Source organism: Oncorhynchus clarkii, chromosome 2 (genome assembly GCF_045791955.1).
Source record: "Oncorhynchus clarkii lewisi isolate Uvic-CL-2024 chromosome 2, UVic_Ocla_1.0, whole genome shotgun sequence".
Classification (NCBI taxonomy): Eukaryota; Metazoa; Chordata; class Actinopteri; order Salmoniformes; family Salmonidae; genus Oncorhynchus; species Oncorhynchus clarkii.
This window is the reverse complement of record NC_092148.1, coordinates 81,658,364-81,683,964: the sequence shown is the minus strand read 5'-3', so window position 1 is coordinate 81,683,964 and position 25,601 is coordinate 81,658,364. Positions and strand designations below refer to the sequence as shown.

Here is a 25,601-nt window from a genome sequence, read left to right as displayed (position 1 = left end):
TAAGGATGGTCGAAAAGTCTGCTACGCCAAGCAGTACCTATCCTGTAATGATCCTGTAATGGCTAATGAAAGCATTACATTAGCCCGTTACAATCTACTAGATAATCAATACCATGACTAAATTAGTTTACTTCAGTCCTATAGGAAAACAGTGAATGGAAGAGGACACAATAAATCACACATGAACACTGCATTTCCATTCATTTATAAAAGAGAGAAGAAAAAAAATGCACACTGTCGAATTCCTTAATACTGAAAATGAAGCTATTCATGCAAGTAATTGACTTAAACTCTTGGAAGACAGATGAGATGTATCCCTAAATGCTAACTGGTACAATTGACAACGCTCAAGAAAATGAACTATAATGAGAAATGTATTTTGTATTTTCTGTTAAAGAGAAATAGTTGAAAGTACACCAAACATGAACTGACCAGAAAGTTAACAGATTTAGAGCAAGTAATTATTAATGAAAAATGACAAATTTAAACAAAATATATTGTTCTTAGGGTAAAACATTGAGCCAATGATACTTTGCAGTGGTAGATGGTAGTAGGTAGCTCATTTGGGCAGTTGCACATGACAAACATTTGGCAAAAGAAGCCCGTTGTATGCTGCCAAGTGAAGTGTGAGTTTTCCAACACAGTATGGCATGAGAATCAGGATTGCAAAAACATTACTGGGGATAAGAAAGAAGGCACCTTTAGGATTACAGGTATCCTGATGTACATCATACTGTTTATACTAATAAGACTATGGTTGTTTGTGTAGCATCCCAAATGGCACCCTATTCCCCATAAAGAATAGGATGCCATTTGGGAGACCTAATCCTAAATCCCCCATGACAGGAATCACATGACTCATGGCAGCTGAGAGATTCATCTACTATTTATGATGTAAAGTGCCACAGACAAGTACATTACAACAAACACACATCCACACTAAAAAGGGGAACATAAATACCATTCCCCATAAGATACAGTACTTTCAGGAAACACCTGGCTATTGCTAAAATGCACTTTGATGGGATCAGAAGTTGCATGACTAATGATGAGACAGCAGGGTATTAGTGCAAAACCTCATTGAGGTGAATCATTTGGAATTGTTTGAGCGCTCATAACAAGATCATTTTAAATTGTTTGGAGTTAAAACTTAAGCAGAGTACACATTTAGTACTTTCATGTGTAAAGTGATAGTCAAAATGTACTTCCTGATGCAATGAATGACTCGGTATTTGTTGATACACCTATACTAGCAACCCATGAATGAAAAAAAAAAATAATAATAATAAAAACAATTAATATTTTTAATTTGGAAATGACGAATGCTAGTCCCATGTAGCTGTTGGTAGAGTGGCACTTGTAGCGCCAGGGTTATGGGTTTGATTCCCATGGGGGACCAGTATGAAAAAGGTATTAAAATGTATGAACTTACTACTACTGTAAGTCGCTCTGGAAAAGAGCGTCTGCTAAATGACAAAAATGTAAAAATGCTTAAGGCAAATGTTGCTGTCCTCAGATACGATGTAGAGTAAAGGAAGAGAGATAAACAGCAACTGACAGCTAGAGCTTTAGTCTCTTGGTCGACCTGTTTCACGTCAGTGAACATAAGAGGTTTTATCGCTACATACACCGGATAGGTGCAGTGAAATGTGTTGTTTTAAAAGGGTCAGCCATAATAGTACGGTGCCCCTGGAGTAAATTAGGGTTAAGTGCCTTGCTCAAGGACACGTCGACAGAGTATAGGCAGTCTTCTTTTTTGGAATATGTTACCAGTACCCATAGAGAAGCTACCAGCTACCTATAAAGAAGCAAAGACATAAATCCAGACATATTATTGATCTGATAATGTAGCCTAAGTATTGTTACAGAAAATAAAGTGATTACAAACAAGGATGTAATGACAAAATGCTAAATGTTCTGGGTTACAACATTGAAGGTAAATTAACATTGATTAAAACCAGTTTCTTCACACCAGCACAGAAAAGAGAGCAATGACTATTTCACAACTCGTACCATGTTACACAATGAGAAAAACACAGTTAACAGTTTCACATTAGTAAAAGTAATTACGTACACCTATCTTAAAGTTCTGAAAATGCTACAAATCTATTGTAAAAAGAGCCATGAAATCAGCCAAACAAAATGCTGAATTAAAACGCCATTTTCACACATCGTGTTGGACAAGACCAGTGTTCAAATGGGAACAAATAAAAAAAAATTGGCTGAGAGTACAATGTATTTTTCTTATTATTTTTTTTTAGAAAATGTAAATGCACACCAAGAATTAGAGAAAGTCTAGCCTCACCTGACTAACATCTCAATCGCTCCACTCCAACCAAACTTGACAAACCTCTGTGGTATCAATCCATTTAAGAGGGATTTAAAGTCAGCGGCTTGCTGGCACTGAAGCACATTCACTGTTTAACTACTAAGAAAAAGCCTTTGAAGGAGTAAAGATTGCTTTTCTTCTGTTAGTAGAGTGAGATCAAAGATGGATAAAAAAAAAAACAAGGGGCAGACTTACTCTCAGTCTATCCTGAGGGTATTCAACGACCAAGTTTTTATTTTAAAAAACTACCTTATTTACTGACGTGTGTATTGTGTTGAGTGACTAACCATCGAAGATATTGAAAAAAATAAACTGACTTCTGTAAACGTCTTTTTCTTTCACTCTGTGCAAACTGCATTGTTAAGGAAGAGGAGGAGTGTGAGAAGAATGCAGCAGGTTCATTTGGTAGCGCAGCAGTTGTGTACAGACAGACTGTATCCCTCCCCCTTGGGCCTAACCACTCGATGTTGCATGTCTGAAGGCTCTGGATAGGTATAAGTAGTGTGGCGTTAAAGCGTCACCCATATTGCTTCCACATTACAGATCTGCAAACATTGAAGGGTTATGGCCAAGAGGAGTGGTAGGGATCGAATTGGAACTGTAAAAGAGAAGAGAGTAGCTAGTAGGGTTTTAGCTAGTCTAGCTCAGCTCTGCAGTAGAATGGGGTCCTCCAGCTCGTGTAGGAAGGGCACAGAGCTGCTCTGGCTCTCTCCGCTATCCGAGTCATATGGCGTGTCGGGCAGCTCCATGAAGCCCCACGCCAGCTGGTCGTCCTCGAAGTCGGAGCGCACCTGAACTGGCACGTCGGTGTAGTCCTCCTCCTCAGGGGATTGGAAGTCCTGAGGAATGTAGAGCATCTCGGGGTAGTTACGGCTGACCAGGTCGCTGGTGGTGGCCAGGGACACCTTGCGGAAGGCGATGAGGTGCATGTGGGAGAACTTGATGTACTTGCAGCGCCTGAAGCCAAGCGACTCCACCGCCACGCGCCAGCTGCGCATCATGAGGGTGTGGCGGTTCTGGTGGGAGGAGTCTGGGGTGATGATGAGCAGCAGGCCGTGCAGTTCCAGCAGCTCGTGGGCCTTCTTGCAGCAGATCCAGCGCTGGTAAGGCGAGGGGAAGTAGGAGAGGAGCAGGGAGAAGACCACTACGTGGAAGAGCTGGGCGGGCAGGGAGTCGATGGGGCTACGCAGCTGTCTCAGGAAGGCTTCCACTGTGTCGCCAGCCAGTTGCAGAGGCTGCTGGAGCTGGAGGTTGAGGAAGTCACACTTGTATACACTCTGAGGGGAAAGGGTAGAAACAGATACTTTAGAGCAACACAAGCTGTTCTCATCATGCAGTGGCATTTTAGACCCACATCTAAGACGCACTGTTCTTAATCCATGTAGTTATCTAAATCACTTGATGCTAATATTCTGCCAGTTCCTTCACAGCAGGTCAGGTTTCATTCCCATCAACTGTTGACACTTACTGTCAAGGGACAGCATTGATCTATGGTCTGATATTCACACAATGAATATCCCTGACATTTTTTAAATGTATTTAACTAGGCATTTTGTCCCGGTAGCAAATGAGTGAGTAAGACAGTAAGAGTCAAGACTTTCTAGCTGGGACTGAGGGAGTGATCACGGAGAGTAATAGTACATACCTCGACCGCAGGCACTATGTCAATACCGACTGTGAGGAACTCGTCAAACTTCAGGAAGGGGTTAAAACAGCTGCCAACGTCCAGCAGCCGCATTTTACCAAGCTGGGGGATGGACCTTCAACCAGAGGCTTTAAGTTAGCGTTAAGTATGACAGAGTAAGAATGCTTAATGAGAGCAGTAGCTAATAGAGGTAAGATGTGTCAATATGAACGCATAACAGAGCATGCTGAAACAGAGCAAAATAGTCAGATAAAAATGGACATGTTTGATTTAACACTGTCACAATACAGTACCTGGGGATAGAGGAGCTATAGGGCTGGTCACTCAGAGCTGTGGCCGACATGGCCATGGCAAGCCTGGCACTCTTCTCATCCTTCTCCAACATTCTTTTCATCCCACCATCCTGAAAATACTCCTGGCAAACACTGGAAAAATAGTCCCGAATCATCACACAATGGTATTAATGCCTTAATGTTAAAACAGTGATATGCTAAGAAATAAAAATGGGGCAAATCCTAACTCTCCATTGGAATAAATGCATGACTAAGTGAAAATTCAATAAACAGAAGTTAGGATTTACCCCACAGTGTTGATATCGAAAGGGCTGGATGAGTCATCGGAGTAAGCATAGAGCAGTGGAGTTCTGAGCTAGTACAACACAACCAGAGGGTTATTTACAAGGTCTCCTTTTGTGGGGGACAATTTTACCTGCGACACCACTCGATGCGTCCCTCTCCCTCGCAGGTCTTGGCCCAGTGGTTGTCAGCCAGGTTCCTCATGGCCAGGGCGTATTCACTCAGAGTCTGTTCATCTTCACAGTGCTCTCGCCAGATCTTCTCAAAATCCCCCACTGTGGAAAGATAACAGGCAGCAGGAGGTTGAAACAAAGCTAACAAAGGCAACCAAATCACCTCACACCATACAGTATGACATACATATAGTAAAACTACTAAGCACTGTAGGCTACATGAAAGTGGGCCAAACACTGATGCTTTGTTTCCCCATATCATCACATTGAAATTCTTCATTATAAAATGGCAGGAATTGAAAGTTTGTCCTGTCAGTTTTGTTTCTAAAAATAACACGCAAGCATAGTACGTACGTAGAGTGCACAATAAGCCAACATGAATGTACCTACTTATAAAGTGTGGCCATTCATTCAAGAGGAATCACAATCGTTCAGCCCTTCAGATGAAAACACCACAGGCTAACACCGCTGACGCAACATTGCTTCAACATTTTCAAAACAGTTACTCATTATATGTCTGGCATATCTGAAAACTGGATTTTCAATAGCTGTCTTCACTTCTGTTCCTAGGTCTAGATCTTCACAAATTTCCTGCAACAGGTCTTCCCAGACGCACAGCAGAATGTGTGTTTCGTGAGCAAACACGCTGATAAGGAAGAAATCCCATGACCACATGGGGAAAAAACCTATATCAGATTTGCAGAAATGAAACGACAACAAGACGGGCTGGAATAAACAGCAGTAGTACAAAGCATGATTACTGTGGTAGCAATGCCAAGCAGACCAGATCATGCTTTACTTATTAACCAATCATGGTGTCAGCTGACAGGGTCTTTTCAAGAGCATCAGCTAGCCAGTCCTTCTGCTAAAGTGGAAAGGACCTGTTGAATGCTACTTTTTTATTTATTTATTACTTTGTGTGATTATTGCAATATATACCTACATACCAGTTGAAGTCAGAGGTTTACATACACCTTAGCCAATTACATTTCAACTCAGTTTCACAATTTGACATTTAATCCTAGTAAAATGTCCCTGTTTTAGGTCAGTTAGGATCACCACTTTATTTTAAGAATGTCATGTCAGAATAATAGTAGAGAGAATTACTTATTTCAGATTTAGTTCTTTCATCACATTTCCAGTGGGTCAGAAGTTTACATGCATTCAATTAGTATTTGGTAGCATTGCATTTAAATTGTTTAACTTGGGTCAAACGTGTCAGGTAGCCTTCCACAAGCTTCCCACATAAGTTGGGTGAATTTTGGCCCATTTCTCCTGACAGAGCTGGTGTAACTGAGTCAGGTTTATAGGCCTCCTTGCTCACACACACTTTTTCAGTTCTGCCCACAAATGTTCAATAGGATTGAGGTCAGGGCTTTGTGATGGCCACTCCAATACCTTGACTTCGTTGTCCTTAAGCCATTTTGCCACAACTTTGGAAGTATGGTTGGGGTCATTGTCCATATGGAAGACCTATTTGTGACCAAGCTTTAACTTCCTGACTGATGTCTTGAGATGTTTCTTCAATATATAATGTAATTTTTCTCCCTTGACATGATTTTCCTCCAAACATAACGATGGTCATTATGGCCAAACAGTTCTATTTTTGTTTCATCACACCAGAGGGAATTTCTCCAAAAAGTACAATATTTGTCACCATGTGCAGTTGCAAACCGTAGTCTGGCTTTTTTTTTAATGACGATTTTGGAGTAGTGGCTTCTTCCTTGCTGAGCGGCCTTCAAGTTGTGTCGATATAGGACTCGTTTTACTGTGGATATAGATACTTTTGTACCCATTTCCTCCAGGATCTTCACATGGTCCTTTACTGTTGTTCTGGGATTGATTTGCACTTTTCGCACCAAAGAATGTCCATCTATAGGAGACAGAACGAGTCTCCTTGATGAGCGGTATGACGGCTGCGTGGTTCCATGGTGTTTATACTTGCGGACCTTTGTTTGTACAGATGAACGTGGTACCTTCAGGCGTTTGGAAATTGCTCCCAAGGATGAACCAGACTTGTGGAGGTCTACAATTGCTTTCTGATGTCTTGGCTGAGTTCCGAAATTTTCCAAGCTGTTTAAAGGCACAGTCAACTTAGTGTATGTAAACTTCTGACCCACTGGAATTGTGATAGTGAGTTCTAAGTGAAATAATCGGTCGAAACAATTGTTGGAAAAATGACTTCTGTCATGCACAAAGTAACAGACTTGCCAAAACAATAGTTTAACAAAAATTGTGTGGAGTGGTTGAAAAATGAGTTTTAAATGACTCCAACCTTAGTGTATGTAAACTTCCGACTTCAACTGTATATACATACCATTCAGCTATTTTTTTTAGCTGCCCGGCATCTGAACAAAACAAACAGGCTGCAGAGCAAAAATACTAATAGGGCAGGATTCAAGCCGTAGCTCTGAAGTTCGGCGTTACAGCGCAATTTCATTTTAAAAGGTAATTTCCGATTGAGCCGACATATGCAGCGGTTACCTTTAATGCAGTCTCTGCTAACACGGGAACATTGCCTTTAACATTTGATATCGCGTTGTTGCGCAGCTGTTCAGCGCTACAGACTGAATTTAGCCCTAGACACTGCCCAGTTTGATAATCACAACATAAGAGCACAGGGCAAATCAACCATTCAACTGGTAGAATAACTTAACACAATCTAAACTTAAACTGTGGCACTGGATACTCTTTCAGTAAGATTAGCTAATTTGGGATCATGCATTGCTGCAACGCAACCAAAATATCTGCAGTTGAGAAGACTTGCCTTATGATAAACAGTCTGTTAGAAATTGGTGATGGGGGAGGGGACGATAAGTTACATGTCAGGATATTTAAACTAAAATAATGTATGTACAGTATCCTATTAAACAATATGTTTCCTTCATAGCTTGTACTCTTTTTAAATAGGGAGCCAATTTGTTTTCAGCACTTTAATTTCCATGACTGATTAAAACTAGTTGCATGCTCTCTCGTCCCTCTGCAGCAGACAGTGCCTTCAGAAAGTGTTCACAACCCTTGACCTTTTTCACATTGTTGTGTTATAGCTGGAATTTAAAATTGATCAAATTTAGATTGTATGTGTCACTGGCCTACACACACACACAATATCCCATGATGTCAAAGTGGAATTATGTTTTTTTTAAATGTGAAGATGCTGGAGGAAACAGGTACAAAAGTATCTATATCCACAGTAAAACGAGTCCTATATCGATAACCTGAAAGGCCGCTCAGCAAGGAAGAAGCCACTGCTCCAAAACCGCCATGAAAAAGCCAGACTATGGTTTGCAACTGCACATGGGGACAAAGATCGTACTTTTTGGAGAAATGTCCTCTGGTCTGATGAAACAAAAATAGAACTGTTTGGCCATAATGACCAACATTATGCTTGGAGGCAAAAGGGTGATGCTTGCAAGCCGAAGAACACCATCTCAAACGTGACGCACAGGGGTGACAGCATCATGTTTTGGGGGTGCTTTGCTGCAGGAGGAACTGACGCACTTCACAAAATAGATGGCATCATGAGGATGGAAAATTATGTGGAGATATTGAAGCAACATCTCAAGACATCAGTCAGGAAGTTAAAGCTTGGTCACAAATGGGTCTTCCAAATGGTTAATGACCCCAAGCATACTTCCAAAGTTGTGGCAAAATGGCTTAAGGACAACAAAGTCAAGGTCAAGGTAGAAATGAAAAGGCGTGTGCGTGCAAGGAGGCCTTACAAACCTGACTCCGTTACACCAGCTCTGTCAGGAGGAAAGGGCCAAAATTCACCCAACTTATTGTGGGAAGCTTGTGGAAGGTTACCAAAAACATTTGACCCAAGTTAAACAATTTAAAGACAATGCTACCAAATACTAATTGAGTGTATGTAAACTTCTGAATTACTGGGAATGTGATGAAAGAAATAAATGGTGAAATAAATCACTCTACACTATTATTCTGACATTTCACATTCTTAAATTAAAGAGTTGATCCTATAAGACGGGGACTTTTTACTAGGATTAAATGTCAGGAATTGTGAAAAATTCAGTTTAAATGTATTTGGCTAAGGTGTATGTACACTTCCGACTTCAACTGTAATTGTATGGTCCCGCAGTCAAGCAATGAATTTCAAACATATTCAAACAGGGAGGTTTTCCATTCCCTCGCAAAGAAGGGCTCCGATTGGTAAAAATAAAAAAGCAGACATTGAATATCCTTTTTTAGCATGGTGGTTATTACATTTTGGATGGTGTATCAATATACCCAGACACTATAAAAATACAGGTGTCCTTCCTAACTCAGTTGCTGGAGAGGAAGGAAATTGCTCAGGGATTTCACCACAATGCCAATGGTGACTTTAAATTAGTTACAGTTTAATGGCTGTGATAGGAGAAAACTGAGGATGGATCAACAACATTGTAGTTACTCCACAATACTAACCTAATTTAAAAAAGAGTGAAAGGAAGCCTGTATAGATTAAAATATTCAAAAACGTGCATTATTACAAAAGTAATAATGCAAAGAAATGTGGCAAAGCAACTATTTTTTTGTCCTGAATACAAAGTTATGTTTGGGGCAAATCCAATACAACACATTACGGAGTACCTCTCCATATTTGCAAGCATAGTGGTGGCTGAATTATGTTCTGGTTATGATAGTAATCGTTTTAACGACTGGAGTTTTTCCAGGATCATTTTTTTTTTTACGGAATGGAGCTAAGCATAGGCAAAATCCTAGAGGAGAACCTGGTTCAGTCTGCTTTCCACCAGACACTGGGAGGTGAATTCACCTTTCAGCAGGACAAGTGTGGCCAAGTTACAGTTTTGACTTATATCTACAGCAAGACCTGAAATGGTTGTCTAGTAATGATCAACAACCAATTTGACAGAGCTTGAAGAATTTTGAAAATAATGGGCAAATGCAAAAATCCTGGTGTGGAAACCTCTTAAGAGACTTACCCAGAAAGAGACTCACAGCTGTAGTTGCTGCCAAAGGTGATTCTAGCATGCATTGACTCAGGGGGTTGAATACTTATTTTTTTATACAGAATGTTTTTACAGAATTTTTCTTCCACTTTGATATAGTATTTTGTGTAGATCATTGACAAATAAAAGGACAATCAAATCAATTTTAATCACCTTTTGTAACAAAACGTGGAAAAAGGTCAAAGAGTATGAATACTTTCTGAAGGCACTGTATGATGGTGAGCAATATTTTTGGTTTTCTTCAGTTTTCTTGATCTTGTTTGAAGATAATGTTCTATACACTGATCTTTACAGGAAACCTACTGATCGTAACAGTTTGTTGAGGGCTGATAGTTGTCACCCACTTCCCTTAAAAAAATAGTTTGCCCTACAGCCAATTCTGTCGAATCAAAAGAATTTGCAAAAAACAGTCCGATTTCGACAGAAATATGGCTGAGACGCAAAGAAAGTTCAAGGAGAGGGGCTACAATAATGATCAGATTAATATTGCCATTGAGAAAATTCAAAACAAAACGAGACATTACCTTTTTCAAGGTCAGTCTCGCAAAAAGACGCATTCTTGCGTTCTAACTACCCGCTATTCAAAGCGCTCTGAACAAATTAAGGGAATTGTTCACAAACATTGGCACATCCTAAAATCCGATGATAGTCTCGGTAATGGGTTTTCGAACCTTCCCTTGGTCGTATTCTCGCGGGGCAGAAATCTCAGAGACCAATTGGTAAACTCTGATTTACCACCCCAAGATATTCCTGTACAACGTCTATTTGCGCCCCTACTGGATGGAAATTAAATGTAATGGCTGTGCTCAATGCAATGGCACTTATAAATGTAGATCCTTCAAACACCCACAAACAGGGAAATCGATCCCAATAAAAGGTGTTATTACGTGCTCCTCTAAGGAAGTTATTTATCTTATAACTTGTCCTTGTGGTAAAAATTATGTAGGTAAAACAAAGCGCAAATTAAAAGTACGTATCTCAGAGCATCGTAGCACCATTAGGTGTAAAAACTTTACTTATCCAGTTGCGGCCCACTTCTTGGAGGCAGGCCACTCGATTTCGTCTCTGCGTTATATTGGCCTAGGAGAGGGGGTGACCTTGATAATTTATTGTTAAAACGAGAGGCTGCCTGGATCTTTAATTTAAAGACCCTTGCGCCCTTCGGTCTCAACGTAGACTTTGATCTGAAGCCATTCTTGTGATTATTGTGACTTTGCCATTGTAATAGTGTGTAAACTTGTATAGTCAAATTAATCTATGATCGTATGCTATCCATTTGTTTGTATGCTGTTCTTTGTATGACATTTTAATATTTGATTATTAACCAATGATATTAGGCCACTCCTGGCCATGATTACAGACACCTGTGTCTTTTGACACTATATAAACGAGTCATATAAACGAGGCTGTCGAAACGTTGGTATTACATTTTTGCATCTGAGCTCCAAGAGTGTGCGGCTCTCTTTTATTTTCAAGTTTCCACTCCGCTAGCCAGCACCTCGTCTTTATAGGTGTGCGTTTCTTTTTCTTCTAGAGCAATATTTTTGGAACATCCAATTGCAATAAAATCACAATACATATCGTATCAGCACCTAAATATTGTGATAATATCAAGTCGTACGGTTCCTGGCAATTCCCAGCCCTATTAGGAATACGTTTACTGGCAGATTCCTCCATTGGTTACGTCTGTACCGCCTGCCCTACATCTGAATGGAAGACAAATTCCTGCAAAGGCCAATAAAGTGAACTGAACCAGAAATGCCTATTCTTCTGACCTCTTTATGGTGTTTGGTTTGTGACCAATGATCTGTGAAGGGTCCAATAGTGAAAAGCATGTTGGCGTTACCTTTGTTTTCGATGAAAGGACCTAAATATTGGAGTTAATAACAAGGAGATAGGATTATGTCTCAATACTAGGCCTCAGACCTTTCAGAGTCCACTTTTTAAAAATGTAACTAGGCAAGTCAATTAAGAACAAATTCTTATTTACAATGACTGCACACCCAGGCCAAACCCGGATGACGATTGCACTTTGAAGGACATGTTAGAAAATGTTTGTTCAAAACAGACAGGGATCTCAATTCAGCAACTCTGGATGATATGTGCTCATACTATTGGCATATGCCGGTGTCTCATAACAACACATAATGGATGCGCCTGAACTTGAGTTTACTTGTAGGGTCTTGTTCTTTTCAGTTTCAGAACAGGGGTGTATTCATTAGCTGGATTCCATTGCAACACGTTTGCAAAATAAACTATAGGAACCAAACGGAGAGGGACCTGAATTTGTCCAATAGAAACTCTCGTTTTTGTTGCAAAACGTTTTCCGATTGGAGTAAACGGTTTCCGTTGCTAAACATTTTGCAACAGAGTCTGACTAATGAATATACCCCATGACGTCAAAAAAAATGCCATACAACCCATGTTGATCTCTTTGCCAGTTCCCGTGATCCAGTATGTTACAATTGAACAACATTACCAAATCACTGGATGGCTGGCTATAAGAGGCGCGATTATTATTATTTTTTAAATTGATGACTGCCAAATCTTCTAATGAGGGACAAACATTGCAAACATAGCCTAGTTTAAAGTGCACACTGCAGATTGAAATGTTCACAGGCGGCCTTGATCTAGCGTTAGTTTAACCGTATTTAAATTAAGTGAATGTAACGTTAGGCACATGTCCCATGATTGCACGACAATGTTTGTTTTTTTTAGACAGTAGAGCAGCGAGACCCTGACATGTTGCCAGTCACTTGCAGTTTGTGCAAGGCCCAAAAAATAGGAAATAACGTTAGCTACCTAATCCGGGCCTTGTTTTCGATCAATTTAAATAGCCCGTTTGATGAGAGACGCCGTATTCCTGAATTGGGCAAAACTAGCGTACCTTCTCGGTATTTTCTTCGCAGTTTTCTATGGACGTTCTTGACAACTCCGGACAGTTTTTCCTGCTCCTTCTTCTTGCACCGCGTTTCTTTCGGAATGAGAACGTAGCACGGCTCCAGTTCGGTTTCTGTCTCTCCTGTCTCAGCATTGTTCACCGGGTCCATAGTCCTACGACACTTCTGCTCCTCCTTCACGTCTAGCTACTAGCTAGCTACCGGTGTCGGCCCCCGCGCACCCAATCCACTAGCCAAATACGCGCGCGCTGATTGGTTCGCCTGGAAAGATATACTGTGGAGTTGACAACTGTATGACCAATCACAGAGCTGAAAACAGAAACGCCTTCTAATAGAATTTGTAGCGTCAGCATACAGTTGCATGTGCTGTTTAAATTGAATTATACCAAATATTATGGACATACTGACAAGATACATGTCACTCCGAGTCCGCCCACAATGGGAGTCGTTGTCCACAAAGTGGAACGTGTAGTTCCCGGCTTTCTTTTCTTTAGATTGGTGGAAACATCTCATTATTGTCATCTTTTTTTGAGTTTTTTGACTATCACCATACCATGAATATGTGTAGCCATCTCGAGACAACTCCGATATAAAGTGTTTTTTTTCTCGAAGTTGCCGTGATGTCTACTTATATCAGTACACTCATAACAATTTAATAATTACAAAACGTATATTTGATCACATAAACCTCGCATATCAAACAAGCCATTAATTTTTATGTTGACCAAATTCGACACTCTCATTGACCTCCATACAAAAACTCCTTACTTGGTGGGCGAAACGACGAAGAAAAAAAAACGCCACTTGCATTGAGGGAGACAGATTTTCTGCCGAGTTGGTAATCTCTCTTCCTCTTCCATGGCGTTGTTGAATATTTGTTTCTGATTGGTTTTAAGGGCATTCTAGAGCGTGGATTATTTAAGAAATAAGGCACGGGGTGTGGTATATGGCCAATATACCACGGCTAAGGGCTGTTCATATGTATGACCCATCTTGGAGTGCCTAGACAAAGCCTTTAGCCGTGGTATATTGGCCATATACCACACACCCCTGAGGTGCCTTATTGCTATTATAAACTGGGTACCAACATATAATTATAGCATTAAAAATAAATGTTTTGTGATACCTGTGTTATACGGTCTGAAATACCACGGCTGTCAGCCAATCAGCATTCAGGGCTCAAACACCCTGTTTATAATTCCACTTATAAACGGGGTGGTTCGAGCCCTGAAGGCTGATGGCTGAAAGCCATGGTGTATCAGACTGTATACCATGGGTGTGATCAACAATTACTATTTACTGGTCTAATTACGTTGGTAACCAGTTTATAATAGCAGTAATGCACCTCAGGGGTTTGTGGTATTTGGCCAATATACCATGGCTAAGTGCTGTATCCAGGCACTCTGCATTGCGTGGTGCCTAAGATCAGCCCTTAGCTGTGGTGTATTGGCCATATACCACACCTCCTTAGGCATAATTGCTTACATAACATACCATATATCATACCACATATCAGTACAGTATAATTCAATGGCTATAGTTCATTCTTACATTTTCTATTGAGCTGCTTTTGAAAGCAAAAGTCAAATTGAAAACATTATTGGTGTAACAGTATGGCTTCCATCCCTCTCCTCTCCCCTACCTGGGCTCGAACCAGGGACCCTACTTCAAGGTCTCAGAGCAAGTGACGTCACCGATTGAAACGCTATTAGCGCGCACCCCGCTAACTAGCTAGCCATTTCACATCGGTTACACTCACCACCCTTTTGACCTCCTCCTTTTCCGAAACAACCAGTCACGGCACCAATGTAACAGTATAGCGTCCGTCCCTCTCCTCGCCCCTACCTGGGCTTGAACCAGGGACCCTCTGCACACATCAACAACTGCCTTCCACGAAGCATCGTTACCCATCACTCCACAAAAGCCGCGGCCCTTGCAGAGCAAGGGGAACAACTACTTCAAGGTCTCAGAGCGAGTGACGTCACCGATTGAAACACTATTAGCGCGCACCCCGCTAACTAGCTTGCCATTTCACATCGGTTACATAGGCATTGTTGAATAAAATGTTCATAATAGCAAGATAGGACTGACAGTTTGGTTAGCTAAACTAGGAAGTCTGTTTGCTTGTTATCAAGGCAACTACTGTAGTTATCTAGTAAACTTGCTAGCTACTTCACTGTTTGTTGAACACATTTCTATCAGCAAATGAACACAATTCTAGCGGCAAAATGTGTTAAATTATATAAGTGGCGCAACTTTTACTGGGGACGTGGAGGCTCATGTCCCTCCCACATTCTGAAATTGCACTTTTGTTTGGAGTTTTTAAATGCTGGATTTAGGACCATGCGGACACCACAGCGCAGGCGGACAGGCTGTGTGAAAGGCAAAGCTTCTGGAAGGCTGGCTGGACCATCACGGGAGAGGTGAACAGAGGCAGTGTGTTGCTGTCAATGTGTTGCGCTCTTTCTCCAAGTTGTAGAAGCAAGCAGAGCAGAAACTGGCTACTCATTAATTGACTGATCATCATCAGTGAAGCTGTTGTATGGAAATGTTTTGTATCCTTTGTTTTTGTTTTGTTTCAACAGAACTAAATTAACCTGGCTTGCTTTTGCCAGTTGATGTACCGTTAGAGCTGACCTGAATCAAACAATGAAACTAGCGGCCAAACAATTGAAGACCGATATTCTGATCTTTTTTCATTGCAATGTGAGTTTTTATTGGTCAGCATAGCAATGTAACGTTATTGATCTGCTAATTTCCAACTTTTCTCACAAAAACAGTAATAAACATCTCTAAAGTCTTCACTATCTTGGTGCACAGTCAGTACACAACACTATGCTCATTATGTCTTAGCAGGATCAGATGGTGACAGGTGTCCCAGCAGGGTCCGACATCCAGGGAAGACCGATCTACAGCGCTCAGGTGACTATTGCAGTATATTAACAATATCAGTGAATGATACAAAGTTCCATCTTGAATTGATGGGTTAGACGTACAGTAGCTACAGTACAGGACAGCAGTTTAAGTTTAAAGCTACAGTCTGAGATCTGGGAATAATGGTCATTTCAATTGTTGAACCATTGATTATATTCTTAGATAATATAATTCTTAGTCATGCCTCATTTTAGGAGGATCGGATGGTGACAGGGGTCTCAGCAGGGTCTGGCAGCCAGGGAAAACCAGTCTGTGATAGAGCTGAGGTACATTTTTGAAGATGCATCACTTTATTCTCTCTGGACAAGCCAGATGCTTCAAAGATTGAAACTATTTTAAGGCAGTGTGACAAACCTCTGTTGATTTCCAAACTCTATTAATAAGGGTTGATAGAGGATTTTCCTGATGCCACAAAACATGTAAAACAAAAATGTAGGAATACCTGGTAGAAGCTATTGATGATGATGAATGTATACAGATACCTGTATGTTTGAATGCCCAGTCATGTTCATATAATCTCAGACATAAATTACTGTAGTTTAAAACTAATTCATATAAGGTACTATATGCCAGTGAAAATGAATTACGTGCAATCAGCAATGTCATTAATTTGCTGGAGGTTTAAAACACAGGGATATGTTGTATTTGCATATGTTATGGTCTTGTGAAGGCTGGCTGAATTCTGGCAAAGAGTATGTTATTTTATCTCAGCATGTCTACAGATTTTAAGAAGAAACTGTAACCAAGCAATTATAGCGGCCTTAGAAATGCATTGCCGATAATTGGAAGGTTGGTTATCCTCCCACAATGTCACAATGGATGGCAGAAATGTCAAGTTAGGTATCACTTAGATTTGATTTGTTACAAGATTAAGGGTAAACTGAGCAATTTGCATAAGGTCTCGATGCCTTATATGGAATACAGTATGACAAAAGGAGGCTGTATTGAAACATGCCCACGTCAGGGGAGATATCTATTTCGGCAATCCCTAGCTGCTGGGCTGCTCAATCCTAGCCCTGGGGGTCTGCTGTCTTGTAGGTTGTCACTCTGGCCTTGGTTTACCATACCCAAAACCAATAATGAATGTTTCGCTAAGATCCTAAAGCTGAGTGGGGTGTATTGGGTTGAGGCGCTGCAGGGCGGTGGACCCCTAGGAACAGGACAGGGCGATCCAGCTATATTGTGTGCAAGGAAAAAGAGCTCTACAATACTATTAGTCTTATGATATGAAATATACTGAACAAAAATATGAACGCAACATGCAACAATTTCAAAGATTTTGCTGAGTTACAGTTCATAAAAGGAAATAAGTCAATTTAAATAAATTCATTACACCCTAATCTATGGATTTCACATGACTGGGCAGGGGCACAGCCATGGGTGGGCATCGGAGGGCATAGACCCACCCACTTGGGAGCCAAACCAACCCACTGGGTCCCAGGCCCAGCCAAACAGAATGAGTTGTTCCCCACAAAAATACTTTATTACAGACAGAAATACTCCTTAGCACCTCCTCACCCCTCAGACAATCCCGCAGGTGAAGAAGCCAGATGTAGAGATCCTGGGCTGGCGGGGTTACATGTGGTCTGCGGTTGTGAGGTTGGTTGGACAAACTGCCAAATTCTCTAAAACAATGTTGGAGGCGGCATATGGTAGACAAATGAAAATTGAATTCTCTGGCAACAGCTCTGGTGGACATTTCTGCAGTCATCATGACAATTGCACGCTCCCTCAAAACTTGAGACATCTGTGACATTGTGTTGTGTGACAACACTTCACATTTTAGAGTGGCCTTTTATTGTTCTAAGCACAAAGTGCACCTGTGTAATGATCACACTGTTTAATCAACTTCTTGATATGCCACACCTGTCAGGTGGATGGATTATCTTGCTAAAATGCTCATTTACAGGGATGTAAAGAAATTTGTGCAACATTGCTTTTTGTGCATATGGAACATTTCTGGGATCTTTTATTTTCAGCTCATGGAACATGGGACCAACACTTTACATGTTGCATTTATATTTTGGTTCAGTATATATGTAGGATTTGCTGTTTGTGTTTTAATGTACAGTCGTGGCCAAAAGTTGAGAATGACACAAATATTAATTTTCAGTCTGCTGCCTCAGTTTGTATGATGGCAATTTGCATATACTCCAGAATGTTATGAAGAGTGATCAGATGAATTGCAATTAATTGCAAAGTCTCTCTTTGCCATGCAAATGAACTGAATCCCCCCAAAAACATTTCTACTGCATTTCAGCCCTGCCACAAAAGGACCAGCTGACATCATATCAGTGATTCTCTCGTTAACACAGGTGTGAGTGTTGACGAGGACAAGGCTGGAGTTCACGCTGTCATTTTGATTGAGTTCGAATAACAGACTAGAAGCTTCAAAAGGAGGGTGGTGCTTGGAATCATTGTTCTTCCTCTGTCAACCATGGTTACCTGCAAGGAAACACGTGCCGTCATCATTGCTTTGCACAAAAAGGGCTTCACAGGCAAGGATATTGCTGCCAGTAAGATGGCACCTAAATCAACCATTTATTAGATCATCAAGAACTTCAAGGAGAGTGGTTCAATTGTCGTGAAGAAGGCTTCAGGGCACCCAAGAAAGTCCAGCAAGCGCCAGGACCGTCTCCTAAAGTTGATTTAGCTGTGGGATCGGGGCACCACCAGTACAGAGCTTGCTCAGGAATGGCAGCAGGCAGGTGTGAGTGCATCTGCACGCACAGTGAGGCAAAGACTTTTGGAGGGTGGCCTGGTGTCCAGAAAGGCAGCAAAGAAGCCACTCCAGGAAAAACATCAGGGACAGACTGATATTCTGCAAAAGGTACAGGGATTGGACTGCTGAGGACTGGGGTAAAGTCATTTTCTCTGATTAAACCCCTTTCTGATTGTTTGGGGCATCCGGATAAAAGCTTGTCCGGAGAAGACAAGGTGAGTGCTACAATCAGTCCTGTGTCATGCCAACAGTAAAGCATCCTGAGACCATTCATGTGTGGGGTTGCTTCTCAGCCAAGGGAGTGGGCTCACTCACAATTTTGCCTAAGAACACATCCATGAATAAAAAATGTTACCAACACATCCCGAGAGCAACTTCTCCCAACCACCCAGGAACAGTTTGGTGACAAACAATGCCTTTTCCAGGATGATGGAGAACCTTGCCATAAGGCAACATTCATAACTAAGTGGCTCGGGGAACAAAAAATATATATTTTGGGTCCATGGCCAGGAAACTCCCTAGATCTTAAACCCATTGAGAACTTGTGGTCAATCCTCAAGAGGCGAGTGGACAAACAAAACCCCACAAATTCTGACAAACTCCATGCATTGATTATGCAAGAATGAGCTGCCATCAGTCATGTGTGGCCAGAAGTTAATTGACAGCATGCCAGGGCGGATTGCAGAGGTCTTGAAAAAGAAGGGTCAACAATGCAAATATTGACTCTGTGCATCAACTTGTCAATAAAAGCCCTTGACAAATGCTTGTAATTATACTTCAGTATTCCATAGTAACATCTGACAAAAAATATCTAAAGACACTGACGCAGCAAACTTTGTGAAAATGAATATTTGTGTCATTCTCAAAACCTTTGGCCACGACTGTACCTGTGCACCTGTTCTGAAATGCCCAAGAGTCTGCAACACCACCAAGCAAGCGGCACCATAAAGACCAAGGAGCTCTCAGGTCAGGGACAAAGTTGTGGAGAAGTACAGATCAGGGTTTGGTTATAAAACATTTTGAAAATCCCACGGAGCACCATTAAATCCATTATTAATAAATGGAAAGAATATGTCACCACAGCAAACCTGCCAAGAGAGGGCCACCCACAAAAACTCACGGACCAGGCAAGGAGGGAATTAATAAGAAAGGCAACAAGGAGACCAACGACTTGCAAAACTCTACAGCGGAGATTGGAGTATCTGTCCATGGGACCACTTTAAGCCATACACTCCACAGAGCTGGGCTTTACGGAAGAGTGGCCAGAAAAAAAGCCATTGCTTAAAGAAAAATATAAGCAAACACTTTTGGTGTTTGCCAACAGGCATGTGGGAGACTCCCCAAACATATGGAAGAAGGTATTCTGGTCAGATGAGAATAAAATTGAGCTTTTTGGCCATCAAGGAAAATGCTATGTCTGGTGCAAACCCAACACCTCTCATTACCCCGTGAACCTCATCCCCACAGTGAAGCATGGTGGTGGCAGCATCATGCTGTGGGGATGCTTTTCATCGGCAGGGACTGGGAAACTGTTCAGAATTGATGGAATGATGGATGGTGCTAAATACAGGGAAATTCTTGAGGGAAACCTGTTTCAGTCTTCCAGAGATTTGAGAGTGGGACGGCGGTTCACCTTCCAGCAGGACAATGACCCTAAGCATTCTGCTTAGTGGTTTAAGGGGGAAAATGTAAATGTCTTGGAATGGCCTAGTCAAAGCCCAAACCTCAATCTAATTGAGAATCTGTGGTATGACTTAAAGATTGCTGTATACCATCGGAATCCATCCAACTTGAAGGAGCTGGAGCAGTTTTGTCTTGAAGAATAGGCAACAATACCAGTGGCTAGATGTGCCAAGCTTATAGAGACATACCCCAAGATACTTGCAGCTGTAATTGTTGCAAAAGGTGGCTCTACAACGTATTGACTTTGGGGGGGTGAATAGTTATGCACGCTCAAGTTTTCAGTTTTTTGTCTTATTTGTTTGTTTCACAATAAAAAATATTTTGCATCTTCATGGTGGTAGGTATGTTGTGTAAATCAAATGATACAACCCCCCCACAATCCATTTTAATTCCAGGCTGTAAGGCAACAAAATAGGAAAAATGCCAAGGGGGTGAATACTTTCGCAAGCCACTGTATATTAGCTTCATTTAGAGGTGAATGCTTTATAATGTATTGCAGCCAATCTATAACGTGTATGCGAAGGGGGATGTAAGAGAACAGGTTGCTCCGGTTTTAAAGTCTGGCCACAATGAGCTACTGGAGACAGTTTTCCTGTATGCATGTTGTTCCAGGGACAACAAAATAATGAGGTCCCTGGGCATGATGCTAAGAGCCTGGAACAACATATATTTAGGCTGTTCCTGGGACAATATTTAGGCATAGAGATTCCATCCTCTCTGATTTTGCTTGATGTTCTTGAATTAAATTCCTGGCCTGGGAGCCTCTAGCAGCACTTGTAACACTGGGTTACTTTGTCGCTACATACTGCCACCTAATGGTAGGTAATATTGAGACAGAATCCTCCTCAGACCTTCCAGAGTCCACTATGGAGGACATGTTAAAAAAAATTGTTCAGACAGGGATCTCAATTCAGCAACTTTGGATGAAACCATGTTCTCATACTATTGACATGAGGCCTGTGGCTCATTAAACTTTCCATTGTGGATGAGCCGTGCAAACTTTAGATTTGACTTGTAGGTTTGTGCTCTTTTTAGTTTCACAGGTAACAATGACATCACACAAAAGCCATTGGTGACTTTAACATTGACATGGAAACGTCCACAGACCCACTCCAAAAGGCTTTCGGAGCTATCATCGACTCAATGGGTTTTGTCCAACATGTCTCCGGACCTACTCACTGCCACAGTCATACTCTGAACCTAGTTTTTCATCAAAATCCTGGACTATCGGACCACCATTTTATTACGTTTGCAATCGCAACAAATAATCTGCTCAGACCCCAAACAAGAATCATCAAAAGCCATGCTAAAAATTCTCGGACGACCCAAAGATTCCTAGATGCCCTTCCAGACTCCTTCCACCTAACCAAGGACGTCAGAGTACAAAAATCAGTTAACCAACTAACTGAGGAACTCAATTTAACCTTGCGTAATACCTTAGATGCAGTAACACCCCTAAAAACAAAAAACATTTGTCATAAGAAACTAGCTCCCTGGTATACAGAAAATACCCGAGCTCTGAAGCAAGCCTCTTTGATGAAAAGATCATGATCATTAGAAAGCAAATTATGAACTCCTCTTTAAATATGCGTTTTCCTCCATAGCTCAGTTGTCCTGAGTCTGCACAACACTGCCAGGACTTAGGATCAAGGGAGACACTCAAGTTGTTTAATACTATACTACAATGATTAAAATAATCATGGCCTCTAAACGTTTAAGCTGCATACTGGACCCTATTCCAACTAAACTACTGAAAGAGCTGCTTCCTGTGCTTGGCCCTCCTATGTTGAACATAATAAACAGCTCTCTATCCACCGGATGTGTACCAAACTCACTAAAAGTGGCAGTAATAAAGCCTCTCCTGAAAAAGCCAAACCTTGACCCAGAAAATATAAAAACTATCGGCCAATATCGAATCTCCCATTCCTCTCAAAATTTTTAGAAAAAGCCATTGCGCAGCAACTCTCTGCCTTCCTGAAGACAATGTATACGAAACGCGTCAGTCTGGTTTTAGACCACATCATAGCACTGAGACTGCACTTGTGAAGGTGGTAAATTACCTTTTAATGACGTCAGACCGAGGCTCGGCATGTCCTCGTGCTCCTAGACCTTAGTGCTGCTTTTGATACCATCGATCACCACATTCTTTTGGAGAGATTGGAAACCCAAATTGGTCTACACGGAAAAGTTCTAGCCTGATTTAGATCCTATCTGTCAGAAATATATCAGTTAGTCTCTGTAGATGGTTTGTCCTCTGACAAATCAACTGTACATTCCGGTGTTCCTCAAGGCTCCGTTTTAGGACCACTATTGTTTTCACTATATATTTTACATCTTGGTGATGTCATTTGGAAACATAATGTTAACTTTCACTGCTATGCGGATGACACACAGCTGTACATTTCGATGAAACATGGTGAAGCCCAAAAATTGCTCTCCCTGGAAGCCTGTGTTTCATACAAAAGGAAGTGGATGGCTGCAAATGTTCTACTTTTAAACTCGGACAAAACAGAGATGCTTGTTCTAGGTCCCAAGAAACAAAGAGATCTTCTGTTGAATCTGACAATTAATGTTGATGGTTGTACGGTCATCTCAAATAAAACTGTGAAGGACCTCGGCATTACTCTGGACCCTGATCTCTCTTTTGACGAACATATCAAGACTGTTTCAAGGACAGCTTTTTTCCATCTACATAACATTGAAAAAACCAGAAACTTTCTGTCCAAAAATGACACAGACAAATGTATCCATGCTTTTGTCACTTCTAGGTTAGACTACTGCAATGCCTTACTTTCCGGCTACCCGGATAAAGCACTAAATAAACTGCAGTTAGTGCTAAACACGGCTGCTAGAATCTTGACTAGAACCAACATTTTTTATCATATTACTCCAGTGCTAGCCTCTCTACACTGACTTCCTGTTAAGGAAGGGCTGATTTCAAGGTTTTACTGCTAACCTACAAAGCATTACATGGGCTTGCTCCTACCTATCTTTCCGATTTGGTCCTGCCATACATACCTACACGTATGCTACAGTCACAAGACGCAGGCTTTCTTTCTGTCCCTAGAATTTCTAAGCAAACAGCTGGAGGCAGGACTTTCTCCTATAGAGATTTTTATGGAATGGTCTGCCTATCCATGTGAGAGACGCAGACTCGGTCTCGACCTTTATTGAAGACTCATCTCTTCAGTAGGTCCTATGATTGGGTGTAGTCTGGCCCAGGAGTGTGAAGGTGAACAAAAAGGCACTGGAGCAATGAACCGCCCTTGCTGTCTCTGCCTGGCCGGTTCCCCTCTCCCCACTGGGATTCTCTGCCTCAAACCCTATTACAGGGGCTGAGTCACTAGCTTACTGGTGCTCTTCCAGGAGGGTTGCGCCACTTGAGTAGGTTGAGTCACTGACGTGATCTTCCTGTCCGGGTTGGAGAGCTTAAATCAAATCAAATCAAATTGTATTTGTCACATACACATGGTTAGCAGATGTTAATGCGAATGTAGCGAAATGCTTGTGCTTCTAGTTCCGACAATGCAGTAATAACCAACAAGTAATCTAGCTAACAATTCCAAAACTACTACTTTATAGACAGAAGTGTAAGGGGATAAAGAATGTGTACATAAAGATATATGAATGAGTGATGGTACAGAGCGGCATAGGCAAGATACAGTAGATGGTATTGAGTGCAGTATATACATATGAAATGAGTATGTAAACAAAGTGGCATAGTTAAAGTGGCTAGTGATACATGTATTACATAAAGATGCAGTAGATGATTTAGAGTACAGTATATGCGTATACATATGAGATGAATAATGTAGGGTATGTAAACATTATATTAGGTAGCATTGTTTAAAGTGGCTAGTGATATATTTTACATAATTTCCCATCAATTCCCATTATTAAAGTGGCTGGAGTTGAGTCAGTGTGTTGGCAGCAGCCACTCAATGTTAGTGGTGGCTGTTTAACAGTCTGATGGCCTTGAGATAGAAGCTGTTTTTCAGTCTCTCGGTCCCAGCTTTGATGCACCTGTACTGACCTTGCCTTCTGGATGATAACGGGGTGAACAGGCAGTGGCTCGAGTGGTTGTTGTCCTTGATGATCTTTATGGCCTTCCTGTGACATCGGGTGGTGTAGGTGTCCTGGAGGGCAGGTAGGTTGCCCCCGGTGATGCGTTGTGCAGACCTCACTACCCTCTGGAGAGCCTTACGGTTGTGGGCGGAGCAGTTGCCGTACCAGGCGGTGATACAGCCCGACAGGATGCTCTCGATTGTGCATCTGTAGAAGTTTGTGAGTGCTTTTGGTGACAAGCCAAATTTCTTCAGCCTCCTGCTGCGCCTTCTTCACGATGCTGTCTGTGTGGGTGGACCAATTCAGTTTGTCTGTGATGTGTACGCCGAGGAACTTAAAACTTACTACCCTCTCCACTACTGTTCCATCGATGTGGATAGGGGGGTGTTCCCTCTGCTGTTTCCTGAAGTCCACAATCATCTCCTTAGTTTTGTTGACGTTGAATGTGAGGTTATTTTCCTGACACCACACTCCGAGGGCCCTCACCTCCTCCCTGTAGGCCGTCTCGTCGTTGTTGGTAATCAAGCCTACCACTGTTGTGTTGTCCGCAAACTTGATGATTGAGTTGGAGGCGTGCGTGGCCACGCAGTCGTGGGTGAACAGGGAGTACAGGAGAGGGCTCAGAACGTGGGCTATACTCAGGCATTGTCTCAGGATAGTAAGTTGGTGGTTGAAGATATCCCTCTAGTGGTGTGGGTGCTGTGCTTTGGCAAAGTGGGTGGGGTTATATCCTGCCTGTTTGGCCCTGTCCTGGGGTATCGTCGGACGGGGCCACAGTGTCTCCTGACCCCTCCTGTCTCAACCTCCAGTATTTATGCTGCAAAAGTTTATGTGTCGGAGGGCTATGTTCAGTCTGTTTTATCTGGAGTATTTCTCCCGTCTTATCCGCTGTCCTGTGTGAATTTAAGTATGCTCTCTCTAATTCTCTCTCTCTCCTTCCCATCTCCTCGGAGGACCTGAGCCCTAGGACCACCTGGCCTGATGACTCCTTGCTGTCCCCAGTCCACCTGGTCATGCTACTGCTCCAGTTTCAACTGTTCTGCCTGTGGCTATGGAACCCTGACCTGTTCACCGGACATGCTACCTTGTCCCAGACCTGCTGTTTTCAACTCTCTAGAGACAGCAGGTAGAGATACTCTGAATGATCTGCTATGAAAAGCCAACTGAAATTTACTCTTGAGGTGCTGACCTGTTGCACCGTCTACAACCACTGTGATTATTATTATTTGACGTTTGAACATCTTGGCCATGTTCTGTTATAATCTCAACCCGGCACAGCCATAAGTGGACTGGCCACCCCTCATATCCTGGTTCCACTCTAGGTTTCTTCCTAGGTTCCGGCCTTTCTAGGGAGTTTTTCCTAGCCACCGTGCTTCTACACCTGCATTGCTTGCTGTTTGGGGTTTTCGGACGGGTTTCTGTACAGCACTTTGTGACATCAGCTGATGTAAGAAGGGCTTTATAAATACATTTGATTGATTGATTGATACAACCCAACCAGGTTAACCTGTCTGCCAGTGTCCATAATATAGGCCTGTGTTTGATTGAATAATCCATTTGTGATTAAAGTCAAATGAAAGTTACCACCCTGAAAGTTACCACCAA

At 41.8% G+C, this 25,601-nt stretch overlaps 1 protein-coding gene across 3 annotated transcripts; it reads right to left on the bottom strand.

The window, feature by feature from the left end:
- Nucleotides 1–189: 189 nt before the first annotated feature.
- On the bottom strand, nucleotides 190–12,837 carry LOC139374859 (S-adenosylmethionine sensor upstream of mTORC1). Of its 3 annotated transcripts, none has more exons than XM_071116033.1 (5): nucleotides 12,580–12,837; nucleotides 4,683–4,824; nucleotides 4,268–4,399; nucleotides 3,975–4,089; nucleotides 190–3,606 (listed from the first exon to the last, which is right to left on the bottom strand). In XM_071116033.1, the coding sequence occupies exons 1-5, from the start codon at nucleotides 12,740–12,742 to the stop codon at nucleotides 2,974–2,976; spliced, it is 1,185 nt and encodes a 394-aa protein (XP_070972134.1). In that variant the 5' UTR covers nucleotides 12,743–12,837; the 3' UTR covers nucleotides 190–2,973. The 3 variants fall into 3 exon arrangements, with proteins under 3 accessions (XP_070972134.1, XP_070972144.1, XP_070972151.1); XM_071116043.1 differs by having other exon boundaries at nucleotides 190–3,573; nucleotides 12,580–12,835; XM_071116050.1 differs by having other exon boundaries at nucleotides 12,495–12,783.
- Between the last annotated feature and the right edge of the window lie 12,764 nt (nucleotides 12,838–25,601).

Excerpts from the sequence above, each read along its gene's own strand:
- LOC139374859 (XM_071116033.1), bottom strand. The coding sequence starts at position 12,742 with ATGGACCCGGTGAACAATGCTGAGACAGGAGAGACAGAAACCGAACTG. Across the intron at positions 4,400-4,682 it reads CGCATCGAGTGGTGTCGCAG|TGTTTGCCAGGAGTATTTTC; the intron begins GTAAAATTGTCC and ends CTATTTTTCCAG. Across the intron at positions 4,090-4,267 it reads TATAGCTCCTCTATCCCCAG|GTCCATCCCCCAGCTTGGTA; the intron begins GTACTGTATTGT and ends CTCTGGTTGAAG.